This window comes from Herpailurus yagouaroundi, unplaced genomic scaffold (assembly GCF_014898765.1).
Source record: "Herpailurus yagouaroundi ecotype Mexico unplaced genomic scaffold, PumYag 29, whole genome shotgun sequence".
Lineage (NCBI taxonomy): Eukaryota > Metazoa > Chordata > Mammalia > Carnivora > Felidae > Herpailurus > Herpailurus yagouaroundi.
The window spans coordinates 95389972-95406936 of NW_024412377.1; the positions used below are offsets into that span (position 1 = coordinate 95389972).

At 41.5% G+C, this 16965-nt stretch overlaps 1 protein-coding gene across 5 annotated transcripts in view; it reads right to left on the reverse strand.

The window, feature by feature from the left end:
* The window catches only part of RASGRF2 (Ras protein specific guanine nucleotide releasing factor 2), a 241544-nt gene extending 235056 nt beyond the window's left edge, over positions 1-6488 (reverse strand). The window contains exon 1 of one of the 5 annotated variants that reach the window (XM_040449627.1): positions 5955-6488. In XM_040449627.1, the coding sequence (XP_040305561.1) occupies positions 5955-6242 (288 nt within the window). In that variant the 5' untranslated portion in view covers positions 6243-6488. The remainder of the gene's footprint in view (positions 1-5954) is intronic. The other 4 variants (XM_040449618.1, XM_040449610.1, XM_040449628.1 and 1 more) reach the window with 4 other exon arrangements.
* Positions 6489-16965: the final 10477 nt, after the last annotated feature.

Consider the following 16965-nt stretch of genomic DNA (forward strand, 5'->3'; position numbering starts at 1 on the left):
AAACTCCAAAATATGTAACTGCATAACAAATGTTTCATATTTAATGATACAAGATAACAAACCCAATAAACACACATACATAAGTACATATATCCCTTTCTTTTTTTTTTTTTTTATTTTTTTTAACGTTTATTTATTTTTTTGGGACAGAGAGAGACAGAGCATGAACGGGGGAGGGGCAGAGAGAGAGGGAGACACAGAATCAGAAACAGGCTCCAGGCTCTGAGCCATCAGCCCAGAGCCCGACGCGGGGCTCGAACTCACGGACCGCGAGATTGTGACCTGGCTGAAGTCGGACGCTTAACCGACTGCGCCACCCAGGCGCCCCTATATCCCTTTCTTATAATGCAAATGAACAAGCATGAAAACACAAAGCTAGTTTAAAAGTGTAAAAATTGGGACTTAAGATCTAGTAAGTAAAGCCAAATTGTTTGTCAACCTGTCTTCTTTCATTACAAAATAATCTTAAGGACTAGGTTTTCCTATTCTACAAAATTAAAATTACATTGACCGAAGCATGCATATTTACTGAAAAATATGGACAAAATCACCTTAAACATATCTGCATTAAACACACAGCAATATCAATTGTTTTAACCAACTATTAACATTTGCTTGCTAAAACCAGAAACGTGGTTATTACACATGCTCTACAATTTATCATCACCCAGTGAAAGGAAAATATCTCTATTTTTTAATTCCCAAAGAAATCAAATTATGTCACAATAATATAAATAGTAAGGTTTACTGTAACCAAAATTAAAATAACTACATGTTGCTAATCCATAGAATTTTTCTTCATTTAAGTTTAAATGAAAGAATGATTACAAAGTTTAAGCAACAAATCATTTCTCCTCCTTAAATTACGCTTTAAAACTTTTTATAACATTTAGTAAATATTTTTATCCCATTTCCCTTCATTTATGTTCAAGAAGCAAAGGTCGAAAAGAAAATATTGAGCTGGTTATTATGCATCAATTAAACAACATGAACTAGACCTAAAATCCACCATCCACACTCCCCACCCTCCACAAGTATTTCAGGGCTTGCGTACAGCTCTGCCTAATTCCATAAAACGATTAAAATCCTCTGCTTGTGGTCAAGTTAGGAAGGCTAAAATGAATGGTTAGTAATGAGGTGACAGGGGAAATCACATAACCTTTAATCCCTTTAAAATTAAATCAACATGTTTAATTCAGCACAAATATGACAAGTATCTACTACTTTAAACCTCCAGAACTACGGAGATCTTTTAGACCAACAACAACGGACATCAGGGTGAATGGAACACTTAATATTACCAGGAAAATAAGAATAAATACCGCTTTGCTCCTATATGTCTTGCCTGCTAATAAGCAAGACACATACAGTTACTTAGATGGACCAGACTAACCGGATACGCACTTTCACTTAAGTGCAAATATTTTTACAGATCCCCTATTGAAGGAAATGAATGCCATGCAAAATTGTTTGTTTAAAATTTAAAATTGTTTGTTTAAACATAAATCTCATTTTTCTTTGAAAATGCAATGGTCTGCAATTATATTTCTCAAGAATCACAACTGCCCTTTAGTCTTTAAAGGGAAATAAGAATAAACAAAACAGTGATCCCAACCCCCATCCCACTCAGATTTTAAATTTCTTGAAGCTCAATCTATTTAAAAAGCTTCCTTACTAAGGCACTCCTCGAGATGATTCAATCTTCATACCTGGAGCTGGACTTGGATCATCTCTATATCCCAAAAATGCTGGAAGTCTCAGTGTTAGCATAGGTAAAAACGAATAAAACATTACCAATCTCCAAGAGCTGAAGTGAGGTTCAAATGAGATGTGATAATGGAGACTTACACAGAGCCTGGCACATAGAAGGTACTTACTAAACTCAAATTCCTATTCCCCTTGAACGCCTTTACCTAGAACGAAAAGTTTTTCATTTTACATAAATGGAGATTTTTTTTAAAGAAATAAGTACCACCAACACACATTTGCAAGAAAAGGAACACTATTTGCAATTTTTTTTTTTTTGGCTGAATTCATCTTAATTATATCACCATAACTAAAAGTACCTAAAAAGTAGCCACTATGGAGGGGCGCCTGGGTGGCTTAGTCGGTTGGGTGTCATGACTCAGGTCATGATCTCGTGGTCACGATCTCGTGGTTCTTGGTTCGAGCCCTGCAAAGAGCTCTGTGGTGACAGCTCAGAGCATGGAACCTGCTTTGGGTTCTGTGTCTCCCTCTCTCTCTTTACCCCTCCCCTGCTCATCCTATGTCTCTATCTCTCTCCCTCTATCTCTCAAAAATAAATAAACATAAAACAAAAAAAAAGTAGCCACTAAGGAAACTTGATATGAGAGTTTTGCAATCAATCTCCTAAGAACTTACCAAAGTGAAACACTCCTGAAAAAAATGGAGCAAGGCAAATATTCCTTCAACATAGGCACATTTGTAAAGTGAAAAACACCTTTCTTTTTTCTTCTTAACTGGAAGCAGTTTAAAAAAAAAACACTATAACAGTGGTTTAAAATAAAAACCTTAATTTTTTCTTTCATCACCCAACTTCCTTTGAATTATTTAGAAGCAAACCAGTGAGTGTTTTCTTCTTATGACTTACCTTAAAACACAATTAAATAGAATTTAAGAATCATTTGAAGGATAAGTACCATTTAAACTGACAAGAATGATTATAGGCATTTTATAGCAAAAACTGCATTAACTATAGTAACTGTCAATGACATTACATCGCCCTCCAATGTAAATAAGAATGTCTCTGTTCTAGCAATGATGTTGGTTTGCACATCTGCTGACCTATTAGAATGTCCACTTTGATCACGTGCTTGTCCTTAGCTTCTCAGATTTAGTATTTATTACTGAGAATGGTAATCTTTAAATCTTATGGAATAGTCTGTCACATCCTCTACACAGCAAAAGCTCACGCTGCTGTTACAACATTAGAAACAGGAGATACCAGGGGTGCCTGGGTGGCGCAGTCGGTTAAGCATCTGACTTCAGCCAGGTCACGATCTCGCGGTCCGTGAGTTCGAGCCCCGCGTCGGGCTCTGGGCTGATGGCTCAGAGCCTGGAGCCTGTTTCCGATTCTGTGTCTCCCTCTCTCTCTGCCCCTCCCCCGTTCATGCTCTCTCTCTGTCCCAAAAATAAATAAAACGTTGAAAAAAAATTATAAAAAATAAAATAAAATAAAAAGAAACAGGAGATACCATTATTGAAAGGCAACTTGAAATCTTCTTAGCCCGACTCTTAATTTCTAAATATTAAGAAACAGATTTCATTCACAGAAAGAAAAAAAAACACAGAGGAACTGTTAAGAAATTTGCATACGGAGGTCATAGCAACATGGTGGAGGAAAACCACTCTGCCTCCCTAAATCTCATTTCAAGCCCTGATCTTCAACTATGTTTATGGGTTGGACAGAGACATTTATTCGGAAAGCTCCAGAAGGATATTTACAGATGCAAACCTTAAGACAGTCCCTGTTCAGTGCCTCAACTTCGCCAGTTTCAAGTCTAGGTGCTTGAGAAGATGGGAGCACACAGCAACATAAATTAACTGAAAGGGAACCCAGTGCATAAACTGTAATTTTAAGGTAGGTTTCTTTTTGTTTCCTATCTTTGCAATTTCTTCTTAATTCTTCAAACACACCCAGACAGGCAGTATTACAGAAAAGCATCAACCTGCTAAACTAACCTAAGTCAGGCAAGCATGGCTAACAGAAGACACAATTTGACAGATTTCTCAATCCAACTCCTGTGTACCTCAGATGTTTTCACATGGACCAAAGGTTCTCATTTCTATCCTCTTAAAGATGTACAGAATGAGTGAGAAATACTCATAACTTGTATGACAACAGAATTTTTTTTTTTTACTAGGATGACTTGCTTAGGATTTCCATTAGAAAGTGGCATAAAAGTCAAACTATTTGGAGATTACCTTTATTTATTAAAGTGTGGTATAAAGAAAACTGTCCAGAAGAGGACAGTACAGATATTTTCCAAGTAGAAAAATATTGGTTTTCATATAACATTAACTGGTCAGCCAGCCAGACAAGTTCCAACAAGTAACATCTTACCACCCCCAACTCAAAAAAAGAAAAAAGTAGTGGCTAGCTCCTGATATTAGTATAAATACAAAGAGAAAACCTAATTTGGAATTAAGTCAATGATATATTCAGGATATTTTCTTTCACACATAATAACATTTAAGAATCTAGGGTAGCTCAGTCGGTTAGGCGTCCAACATTGGCTCAGGTCATGATCTCGAAGTTCCTGGGTGCAAGCCCCCTGTGGGGCTCTGTGCTGACAGTTTAAGGCCTGGAGCCTGCTTTAGATTCTATGTCTCCCTTTCTCTCTCGTCCCCTCCCCCACTCATGCTCTGTGTGTGTGTGCCTCTCTCTCTCAAAAATAAATAAACATTAAAAAAAAAAGAAAAAGAACCTATTAGTTATGGCTCCGGTGGGGCCTTGGAACACATACCTTTTTTTTTTTTTTTTTTAAATCTCACCAACAGAAAAAAAATAGATATTGAAACAAATCTGTTTCCTCAAAACCCTTTTGCTTCTCTTAATTTAAATTAAAAAATGTAGAACTTGAAACTTCAACTTATATTTCCAGGATCTACATCTACAAAATAGGAAATCAGTTTTTCAAAAAACCCTCACCATGTCCCCAAAAACCAAAGAGGATATTTTTTAAATTTCAGATTTATATGCGCTATAACAAGTTTAACCAAATAAGTCTGTTAATGATTTATAGTGAAACCGAAGTGGGGAAAAAAAAAAAAAAAAAACCAACTCCTGGTTAATCTAGTTTGAACTCCTCTTAATTTTACACATTGTTTTATAAGCCCCAGGGGTTATGCAGGCATCTTATTCATCATCCCATTGCTAGCGCCTCCCACAGCCACTCTCTTGGCGGAGAAGCTGTTTGGTCTAACTTGCTGGGAAAATTCAGCTGCGAAACATTTTTATGCAACAGCGAAAACAATCGGCCTCTTTTTTTCAAGGTGGAGATCCAGAAGCGAATGAGAACGTTTGAGACCATAAAATTAGTCTGCTCTAACTTTAATAACCAAATGGTGATTGAAAAAACTATATATAAATTTCGCATTTGCAGGAATGGGGGGGGGGGGGGAGGGCAGGAGGTACTAAACCTAGAGGGGCTTTTGTCCTCCCCGAGTGCGAACACAGCAAAACTAATAAAATTATGACCCGGAATAAAAAGGTCACATTTATTTTCAAAGCATTCATTTAAAAGTACAGAGAAGCATTCTTTAAAAATGCCCACATGTTTAAACGTAGCAGGAATGTGGCTAGCAAATACTAATCCTGAGGGAAATGGATTCACATTTACCTTCATAATTAGACCCAGCAGATCAAATGTTAGCAAGGTAAACGGACATAAACCACAAAAACAGATTGAAAACGGCCAACAGAAAGTTCCTGTCCTTTCCTGGGAGCCCCTGTTTCTTCCTTACACAACCAGCCATCAAACATGTGCAGGCAAAACCAAACAAACAAACAAACAAAAAAAAAAAAACAGACCTACACGCACCAGCCGGGTAAGGGAGAAACCAAACTTTCCCAAATAAGTTAGTTCCGTCTTGCCAATCTAAATCCAACAGGTGTCAACCCACGTCACCACAGAAAATCCTTCCGAACAAGGTCTAGCGAAGCAACGGATGGTTCGCAATGAAAAGAGCCGACCTCTTTCAGGGTCGCGAAAGAAACAAAGCGAGGCCTCAGTACCGATTACAAGGAGGTGGGGGAGAAAGGGGGATGGAGATGGGGAGGCGCGTGCAGATGTCCTGCCCCCGACACCGCAGGGGAACCTAGGATCTCGGAGCACGGTTCCCGCGTTCTGTCGAGCCCTAGACCTCGAGGGTTGGAACAGGGAGTTCCACGGCGGGAGGGAGGGAGACAGAGGAAGAAGGGCGGATGGTACCTGCTTGTCCAGCGCGTCCCGGGCGCCGGCCGGCCCGACCCCGGCCCTGGGCGGCGCGGGCGTCCGCTCGCAGCTGCAGCCCTCCAGGAGATACATGCCCGCCGGGCGGCCGCTCTGCTCGCCCTCGAAGTAGAAGAGCACATTCTGGTAGAGAGCGAACCACTTCTCGTGCCAGCGACTCGCCTCGGCTGCCTTCTTGCTCAGGAAGCCGCGCTTGGTGCCCTCCTTTCGGGCCAGGAAGGCCAGGTACAGGGCGTGCCCCTCGTTGTAGCGCACGCTCTTCTGCATGGTGAGGGCGCGGGGGGCTCACCGCTGCCTCGAAGCCATCTCTCGGCCAACTCGCCCCAGGGCGCGCCCGCTCCGGTCCGGGCTGGCGAAGGGCGCCCCCTTGCCTGACGCCGAGCGCAGGGCACCCCGCCGCCCTTCGAGGAGTGGCGCCTCGCGGATCCGAGGGGCTCCCGGCTGCGGCCAGGGCACGTTCTCGGCCGCGACCGCCGCCCTCCTGGGCCGAGCGAAGCCCGGGAAGCCCCCGACGCCCGCGCGGAAAAATGGCCCCGAGAGGGCGCCCGGACCCGTCTCCGCTTCGCCCGAAGTTGCGGGAGCCGGAGCCCCGCGGCGGTCTGGGGCGCCGCGACGCGCGGCAGCCCGAGGAGGACTGTCCTCGGGCAACTGGCTCCGGGAAACAGAAGGTAAAACGTCACGTGGGAGATCAGCTGTAATCGGCTTGGAGACCGATTTAAAGGGCAAAGTCGGCGCGGCGGCGGTGACGGCGGCGCAGCCCGCTCGCCCAGGCGCGCGCAGTGCCTCCCTCGCCGGGCTGGCCGGCTGCTGCCTCTGTTTCCGCGCCGCGATGGGGCGGAAAGCCGGGAGGTACAGGCGCGCGGCGGCAGCACTCACCCGTTCACACGCGCGCCCGCACGCCCAGACGAATATATACACTCACATGCACACAACACACTGACACAACGTGCAGGTCGAAACACCACGCTCGCATTTTCACAATTACACCCTCACACGACGTTCATAGTCATACAAACAAGAATACACATACACACAAATACACAGTCGTAAACTCAGTCACACTCCTACACACACAATGCTTCCACAGAAAATTATGCAATCATATAAAAACAAATACAACCACAATGAGCACTTCACACAAAAATACAAACTTGCTTGTATGCAATTACACACTTACCCGGGCAACTACATACGTGCACACACTTACACACTCACCCAAACACGCATTTACCACACAAACCAACCATATACTTATATACACACTCGCCCAAACTCACACACAAAATGGACATATACACACATATACACTCAACATACACACACTCATAGCATTACACATAAATACACATGCGCAACTTATTTATACTCATACATTCACAGTAATACACACACAGATCATCATACACAAATACACACAGGGAGCAGACAAACTCAAACACATTCACTCAAAAAAACATACGCAAACATACTCATACACAAACACTCAGAAGCATACAAATATACATTCGTGCAAATTCACACTTTCACAAACCCATTCACTCAAACTCACAACTCACCTGCACATCCATACACTCACACTCAGCCATCCATGCATTTCCATAGCCGTAGGTGGAGTCACAGGGTGGCTTTACATAACGGACAACCTTGACGTTTCCTCTTGTACTTGCATTGTTGTATTTAAAACTGGAGGAGAAGGTTAATGAGGGCACCCCCCTGTTCCTAGGTGCTGTTGGTCCCTTCTCAATGCATGTGGTTTCTCAGGATTAAGATGAAAGAAACTAAATTTTAAGCAGAGTTTTCAACCAGAAAAAAATACCCAAACAAGGGAGACTTGCTGAGCCCTGCCAGGATGTCTCCAGAAGTCATACTGTGTTAGATTCACTAGATACCCTAGCTAGGACTGGAATGCATTTGATTAACAAATCTCACAAGTACGACCAGACAACCGAGACCCCTATTATAAAATGTAAGTGGAAAAGAAATAACGTGCCCAGCAGCTGCAGAAGAAAGCTAGTGAAAGCCCCAGGGAGTGCCAGTATTTGATTCTACTGTATATACTTTTTATTCCCATTAGTCACTTACCATAAAAATAGTTTGCCATGAAGTGTTTATTGTTAAAAAATTTTTTTAATAAAATAAAATCCTTTTCCGGACCGTGAATCTGCAACAACACACCTGTCTTGTGCCACAAGTTGTGTGTTCATAAATTGATGGCCCAGGGGTTCTGCCTGTTCCATAAGTGCTGTTTTTGCAGAATATTTTAACTCTGCCTCACTGAGCAGCTGAGTGTTTTTTCCATTTTCCCTAAAAACAAAAACAAAACGCTTTCACTATTAAAAATTATACAATAGAGAAATTGCCATTTGAATTTACAGTGTGAGAGCAGTGGTCAATTTCTCTTTGCACATTTTTAAATGTCTTAGGGACAGTGCTGTGCTAATTTGGGTTTCACCCAGCTGGGAGCTTGCATTGTTCTTTAGAGCAGATATAGTACAGAAACAATAAATAAACGTGGACATTTATTCTAGATGAGGAGGAGATAGCAATTGCCTCAGGAGGCCTTTTATTTCCTTCTCGGTGGTCCAGTCCCAGGTCTGAGAATCATGAATTGATACCTGTGTAGCTGATGGGCTCCATTGTTGAGTGGAAACCATTAGTGTGTGAACTCAGTACAAAAACAATTTTGCAATGAGTATTCAAACCTTCTAGCCACTTGTGGTTTTTCTCCAGATGTGAAACACTCTTTCCCTAATAAACAATGTCTCTGGTGTGGAGGCTAATTTCAGTACTAACTGATCTTTTCTTTCTACTCAAATGTCCTTTGGATTTGAACCACACGAAGTATTCACCTCAGCCTCTTGTCTGTCATCACTTCCTACCCTGTAAGATGTTGTAGCTGTCATGGCCCCCCTGACAGTGACAGAAGGGAGCTCTGGCTTCCTCTGAAATTTGGCTCCGTGATCTTTGTTGGTTTTAATTATGGAAATTCACTGTGAGAAAGATTGATTGATTAATCACCTGTTTATGTCCTCAAACTTAGGTGATGTAGAAGATACAGAGAAAAGACAGTGCTCTAGTCCTGGTGTGCTCAGTCTATTAGGAATAGGAATTAATGTTTAGATGTTTCTCACTTGCCTATCTGCTTCTTCAAGACAGGGCTATAATCCCAGAAGCACCCAGTAGGAGAGCTTATATGCACCTGGCACACAAGTCATTATTACAAAAAGTTATTACAGTAACTATTTCCTAAATTAATATACTATTTGGTCACTGAATTGTTAGAGGGCACACACATTTGCAAATATTAGATCATTTTGCAAGACTGAATGGAAACAACCAGAAATCCCAGGACAATCTAGAGAAGAAGTATCCTGTGGGGTCTGATGGGCATTGGTGGGCCTTTAGCCTCCTTCATTCATAAGGAAACTGCTTCCCTGGAATGGTGCCATCTTGAAACACAAAGGGTCAGGAGGTTATGTAAATGAGGATGCTTTTTCCCCAGCTGATCAAACAGGTTGGCTAAAGGGACTATGTTCCAAGTGGGTGGGAGCAAAGCTCTTCTGTGAATTCATTGTTTTTCCCTCTTGCATTTTATGGACTCTTTCCCCGAAAAGGTCAGTTTAAGTTGATTTTTGAGGGCAATAAAGCATTTTTCACTGATAACAGTGAAAGGGTCTTTTTTTTTTTTTGCCTTTTCTAGGCAAGGTATAAGAAAAAAATTAGCAATTAACTGCCATATCTGGAATAAGTTCCCTTCCTCTATTATTTGTAGAGGGAGAAGTTATCCAGATAATGTGACAAAAAAAAGGGAAAGAGGGAGGACAATTTTTATCTGATGTCCAAAAACTATTCAGTTTGGGAGGCAGGGAGCTGACTTCCACAAATGTAGAATGTATTCTATAGCTTTTCAAAATCCCTAAATCATACATGTGATGACACTCCAGGAGAGGGCCCTGGGAGCAAACTACCATTCAGGGATTAGGAAGAGGAGAAGGACAGCAGGAAAAAAAAAAAAAGTGAACAAACAGCAGGCAGGGAGGGAGGGCCTGGAGAGTGTGGTGTCCCAGAAGCCAGGTGAAGAAAGTATTTGAGGAAAGAGCGAGTGAGCTTGTCAAGTTCCCACAACTGGTGGTATAAGCCCTTGAGTCCACATCTTGTCATTGTTACTGCCTGTCCAAATGGTCACACAATGAAGCTAAATGACTGCTTAGGCAAGGAATCCCTTTATCCTGCTGAACTGCACAAAAGCCCCTGAGCAAATTTCTTGGTGGCTCTGTAACATCATTCTAGACGTGCTATAGTTGCAGATGGTGTAGGCGCAAGCTGTATACCTTGGGGGCAGAAGTAGAAAAGGAGTAGGGGAGGCTGTGGGAGTGATGTGAAGACCATACCAATTTTCTGCCTCCTAGGAGTTAGAGACTTGGATCCTCTTTAGGCACAGAAACTATTCCTTCAAGAGAACTCCTGGAATAGGTGCCCTTAGTTCAGAAATATAAAGCAAATACCTTTTCACTCTGGGAGAAAACTGAAAGGATCTGAATGCAAGTATTTTGGCTCAGAAGCTCAGTATTTTTTCGTAATACACATTATTGTGTGCTTAACTACTCTGACATCTCTTTTTCTTCTGGCAGAAACTGGCTAGATGTATAGATGAAAGCACTAGTCCTTCTTCCTAGCATGGAGAAGACTTCCTAACGTGGAGAAGACTTCCTAGCATGGAAAAGACCCTTAGGTTTTGGCCTAAGGGATGATGAGCAAGGAGCTGAAGGGCACCTCCTTGTAGGTCTGGTCATGATCATCTCTGCTCTTTCTCCTTATACTTGGTAAGAGTAAAGACCACATGTTGAAGTCAGCAGAGCTACAAGACAGTAGGAGCCAAGGTCCTGGAGTCATTGGCTGGCTCAGTGCCAGGGGGAGTATAACCCAAGTGATGATATAACATAAGCAAAACATAAACTTTTGTGGTGTTAAATCCCTGAGATACTGGGTTTCTTATTACATTTCCTAGTGTTAATTTCCTGACTGTTACACTTCTCCATGGATTTAAACTGCACACTATACTACAAACTGTTCTTTGTACTTTTTAAAACCAGGCTTATTGTGATTATGATTGACTTACAATTAACTGCACAGATTTAAAGAATACTATTTGATAAGTTTTGACACATTTGTATACCCATGAACTATGGCCACAGTCAATATAGCAAACATCTCTATCTCCCTTTGGAGTCTCCTCATTCCTCTTTGAAATCCCTCCCCTCCTATTTCTCCTTGCCCTCCTACCCCCATACAACCACTCGTCCATTTGTCTCTGTGAGTCAGTTTGCTTTTCCTAGAAGCCTATATAAATGTACTGATGTACTCTTTTTATCTAGCATCTTTCACTTCACATAATGATTTTGGATTCATCTATTTTGATGAGTGTTATCAATAGCTTGTTCCTTTTCAGTGCTGAATCGTATTTTAATAATAGCACTGTCTGAGTGGATAAACAGTGGGTAAACGCATTTGTTTATCCATTTTTCTGTAGATGAACATCTGGGTTGTCTTTTGGATTAATCCAAGGACATTAATATTTTCTCTTGTGTTTTCTTTTAGAATTTTTCTGGTGTTAGCTCTTACATTTAGCCCTATCCGTTTACACTATCCTAATCCAATGGTATAGGGTATGAGTTGTGGTTCATATTTTTGCATATGGCTATCCAACTGTTCTAGCACCATTTCTTAAAAAAATTATTCTTTCCCTATGGAATTGCCTTGGCATCCTTGTTAAAAATCAATTGGCTATACATATGTGAGTCTATTTCTGGACTCTATCCTGTTCCATTGATGTATAGCTTTATATATATATATATACAAATCTACACTGATGTATATCTTTACACCAATCTCACACTGTTTAGATTATTTTAACTTTCTAAAAACTTAAAATCAAGTCATTTAGGATTTTCACCTTGTTTCTTACTTTTCAAAATTGTTTTGATTATTCTAAATCTTTTGTAATTCTTTGTAAATTTTAGATTCAGCTTATACATTTCTACAAAAAAAAGTCTTGCTGGAATTACATGGGAATTGGGTTGAATCTGTAGGCCACGTTGGGATGAACTGTTATCTTAACAATGTTGAGCCCTCCAATCCATGAACTTGGTATATATCTCCTTTTGTTTAGGTCTTCTTTAATTTCTCTCAGCAGTGTTTTGTTAGTTTTCAGTGCATGGGCCTTGCACAACTCGTATAATTTATCTCTAAGTATTTCATACTACTTGATGTAATGGTGTCTTATCTCAGGCTGCTCTAACAAAATACCATAAACTGAGTGGTTTATCAACAAACAAAAAAGTTTATTTCTCACAGTTGTGGAAGCTAAAAGTCCAATGTCATGGTGTCAGCATGGTGTCAGCATGTCAGCATGGTTGGGTGAAAGCCCTCTCCCCAATTCCAGTTGACTGACTTCTTGTATCCTCACATTGCACAGAGAGAGAGCACTCCAGCTCTGGTCCCTTTCTCACCTTATTAGTACACAAATCTCATTCATGAGAGTTCTACCTCTACAACCTAATAACCTCCCAAAGGCCCCACCTCCAAATACCATCCCATTGGAGGTTAAATTTCAACACATGAATTCTGGGGAGACACAAGCATTCAGTGCACAACAAATAATAAATCACATTCTAATTTATTTTCTGGTTGTTCAATGATAGTGATATAGAAATAAAATTGATTTTCATATACTGGTTTTTTTTTTAGTAATCTCTGCATCCAATGTGGGGCTCAAACTCATGACCCTGAGATCAAGAGTCACATGTCTTCTGACTGAGCCAGCCAGGAGCCCCGAAATACTGATCTTATATCCTACAACCTTGCTATATTCACTTACAAGGTTTTGTAACCTTTTCACAGTTTAGGATTTTCTACAGAGACAATGCTATCTGTTAATAAACATAGTTTGATTTTTTCCCTTTTATATCAGTATGTCTTTAATTTCCATTTCTTGTCTTTTGCCCTGGTTAGGGCCTCTAAAAGAAAATGTTAAATAGATGTGGTGAAAGTGCACATCCTTGATGGTTCCTGATCTTAGAAGGAAATAATTCAGTCTTTTCACCATTAAGTATGATTTTAGCTGTAGATTTTTAATAGATGCCCTTAATCAGGCTGAAGAAGTTTCCAGTGATTCCTGGTTTGCTGCGAGTTTGGTTTTTTTTTTTTTTAGAAAACCATGTTCGAATGCAGAATTTTGACAGATGCTTTTTCTGATATTCATAGGGTTTTTCTTTTTTAGTTGTTCAATTTGGTGAAGAAATAGTTGATTTTTAAATTTTTAAATAAACATTAAAACACCTCCTTGCATTCCTGGCATAAACTCTACTTCATCATGATGTATTATCTGCTATTTATCCCATTCAGTGTATTTTTTAAATCTCAAACACTGTATATTTCATCTCTAAAGTTTGATTTGGGTCTTTATGTCTTCCATTTTCCTCTTCATCATTCTCATGCTTTCTTCTACCTCTTGAGCATATGGGGTATGTTTATAATAGCTGTTTTAATGTCCTGCTCTACTAATTTTGTCATTTATGTCATTTCTGGCTCTGCTCTTACTGCTTGCATATTCTCCTTCCTATGAGCCACTTTTGCCTGCTACTCGGCCATTTTTGGTTAGATGCCAGATATTGTGAATTTTACCTTTTGAGTTCTATTGGTCTTGTTTGTTTGTGTATTATAATATATCCCTTTAAGTATTTTTTACTTTGTTCTGGAACCCAGTTAAGTAAATTGAAAATGTTTGATCCATGTGAGACTTGCTTGTAAGCTTTTTTAGGTAGGCCCAGAACAGCTTTTAATGTAGGTTAATATGGCCTACCCATCTGAGCACTCTACTTCATACCCCATGAGTTAGGAGACCTTTCCATTCTGACTTCTAAGAAGTGGTGTAAGCTCTGGGGATTTTTCCTCCTGCTTCTTTCTGGAGGTTCTTTTTCTGACCTTAGTCATATTCTCTCATGTATGAACTAGTCAGGACACAGCTGAATACTGGAGGGGAACCTTCTGCAGATTCAGAGCTCTCTCTTTAAGCAACTGTCTCCCGCCTAGCAGTCTGTCCAGTGTATTCTAGCTGCTGCTTTTCTAAACTCTAAATCTTGTCTCTTCAAGTCATTGAGACCAGCAGGCTTCCTCTGGGTTCTCACTCGCAGTGCTGTAGCCTGGTTACTCTCTAGGCTGCAAGGTGAGGCACTTGTAGGGCTCATCTCGTTTGCTTCCTTCACTTAAGAATCACAGTCCTTTACTGTCAATTGTCCCATGTCTGCAAACCCCTGTTTTGTATATTTTGTCCTATGTTTTAGGTGTTTAAGGTAAGAAGTTGAAGTTCTGTCTTTGCTCTTGAGAAGTTAATTGACAGTTGCTCAGAGATGAGGAAGAGTTCATGTTACTGGGATTTCTACAAAGGAAACTTTTTTTTTTTTTTGTAGGAACTTCAGCCCTCATGTAGAAGTGACTGAAAAGGAGCTGTACCAAGCTCAGCCTGCACTCACCGTGGCTTGGAGTATTGATGTCCTACCTACCCGAGGTGTGCTATTTTACACTGAAGACCACAGATAGCTCATGTTGACTTTAAGTCCCAGTAGAGTCTTAAAGCAAGCCCTTGGGGCAGGACATGGTTTTTTCCACAAATAAGAGCAAATCTACCTTCCACAGAATCATCCTGAGAGGAGGTTGATGTCATAAGAAATGACAGCCAGAGAGGGAAAACTTGGATTGAAAGGAAAGAGAAACTCCTTCTGTACCAGGGAACTCCTGAGTTAGTCTCCAGATTAACATCTGCATTCTCTGTCTTCTGCTCCCTCTCCCCCGCCCACCTCCAGTTCTCTGTTGTTCTGAGGAAAGCTACAGAAAGATCTATTCCATGCTTGTAATCGACTGGCGAAGGCGAGCTTGCCCCTGCCAACCTCCATTCCCACTGGCCAGAATTGCAAGAAGGTGGTTTCAGCTTCATGGGGATAACAGACCAAAGGCCTGGGCTGGTAACCCAATGAGGAGGCTGGAGGAAGACACCATGTGCAGACCTCTGTGTGAACTCTCAGAGTGGCCTCCTAGCAATAATAAGGAAACATTTTAAGGAGGGGAAGTTTCTACAGTAAACCAGATGGGGGCAGGGAAGAATGATAGGTAGTCTAAATATTAATGGACATGTTCCTTACTTACCATCTCTGACTGTTGGTGCCTAGATATACTCACACACACATGCACATGCACGCGCGCACACACACACACACACACACACACACACACACACACACGCAGCTAGGTAAACTGGCCCAGGTATCATTGGGAGTGCACAGGGATATCCTTTGGGTTGACTGAAATCAAAATGCCTTCCCCAATACACAGAACACACACACAGGGACACTCAGGTATGCAAGATCAAAGGTTTTCAATCTTATCTGCATATTGGGATCATGTAGGAGCTTTTAAAAAAGACCAGAGATAGTGCCCACCCCCAGAAATTCTAATTCAAATTAGCCTGGGGTATAGCCCAGATATCTGCATTTTCAAAAGTGCCCAAGTAGTTCTAATGGCTGGCTAGGGCTAAGAAGTCCTGGTCTGTGCCTTTGAAGCACATCTCCCTGAGCTGCACAAAACCATTCATCTCATGTGGGCCCCACATATTAGAACAGCTTGCCGTGTTCCTCTTCATTTTCTCTCCTCTCTGGCCAGGGTCCACTGCAGGTTGCCTATAACCACTGCTGTGCTCACACTCCTCACCCTCTCTTTTCCTATTCGTCTTCTCTACCCCTTCTATTGGGTTATTTCACCCATACCCACAGCTCTGTGGGCCAAAAAGCTAACCTCACACAGCCATAGACAGCCCATCAGAGAGGCACTTTCCTTCTGGGCATCGACCTCCACATGCAGAGAGCTGCTCTCCATGTGGCTGGTAGCCTGGCCCACCACAGCACACCGCCTGTGAGACTCAGAGCCTCACCTCTGCCCTGCAACTTGTCTTCATAGGGTGACCACCTTGTCCCAGTTTGCCCAGGACACTCCTGGGTTTAGCATTGGAAATCCTCCATCCTGGGAAACCCCAAAGTGCCCAAGAAATGGGATGCTTGATATCCCTAACCCTGTTGTCTGTGCCTGACTTCTTTGTTCCCAAGGCTATTTTCAAGCCATTTAAAGTTCAAGTCCATCTGAATACATGAGGGTAGAAGTGACAATTACCGGATGACCTAAGGCTTACCATGCTGGAGGTTATCATCAAATCCTTATGCAGTTAAATTTCCATAGTTTATTTTAAATGGCAAAATTGTCATAGTCTGAAGCAGTAAATGTGTCAGTCAAAAACACATATAGAGGAGCATATGCTTGCCTGAGGCAAATAAAATGAGATTCTGGAACTGCTACTCAGCTCTCAAGTAGTATGAGAAGATCATTTTAAAATGTGGATTATTATTTTTTGCTCAGGATTTGGTAAAAGTTTTGAAAAAATATACAAAGAATAACAATGTGTGTGTACTTTATATTTGAAAAAGACATCAGTCACCACCACTAGCAAAACACGCGCTCTGGCTTGATCCACCAGAGATGGGCTTTGGTGCTCCAGCCCTGGCAGGGGCTAAGAAAAAACATCTGAACCAGAAAATGCTGTGAGGGACAGAGTGACGCTCACCGGTTCAATACGAAATCCAGAAGTGGCAGTGCACATGGGCAGGATAGGCCTCTGAGGGACACTGAGCAAGAGAAATTCCACCATCAGTGAGTGAGTCATCACTTTATCATTACTGTGCCCCTGTGTACTTTGTAAAAATGCAAATACTCCTACTAAGGGTACACATCTTTCTATGAATGGATTTATTAGCTCGTGTTCCTTTTTTTAAAAGTTTGTTTATTTTTGAGAGAGAGAGAGAGAATGCACATGAGCAGGGGAGGGGCAGAGAGAGAGGGAGACAGGATCCAAATTGGGCTCTGTGCTGACAGTAAAGAGCCTGATGGG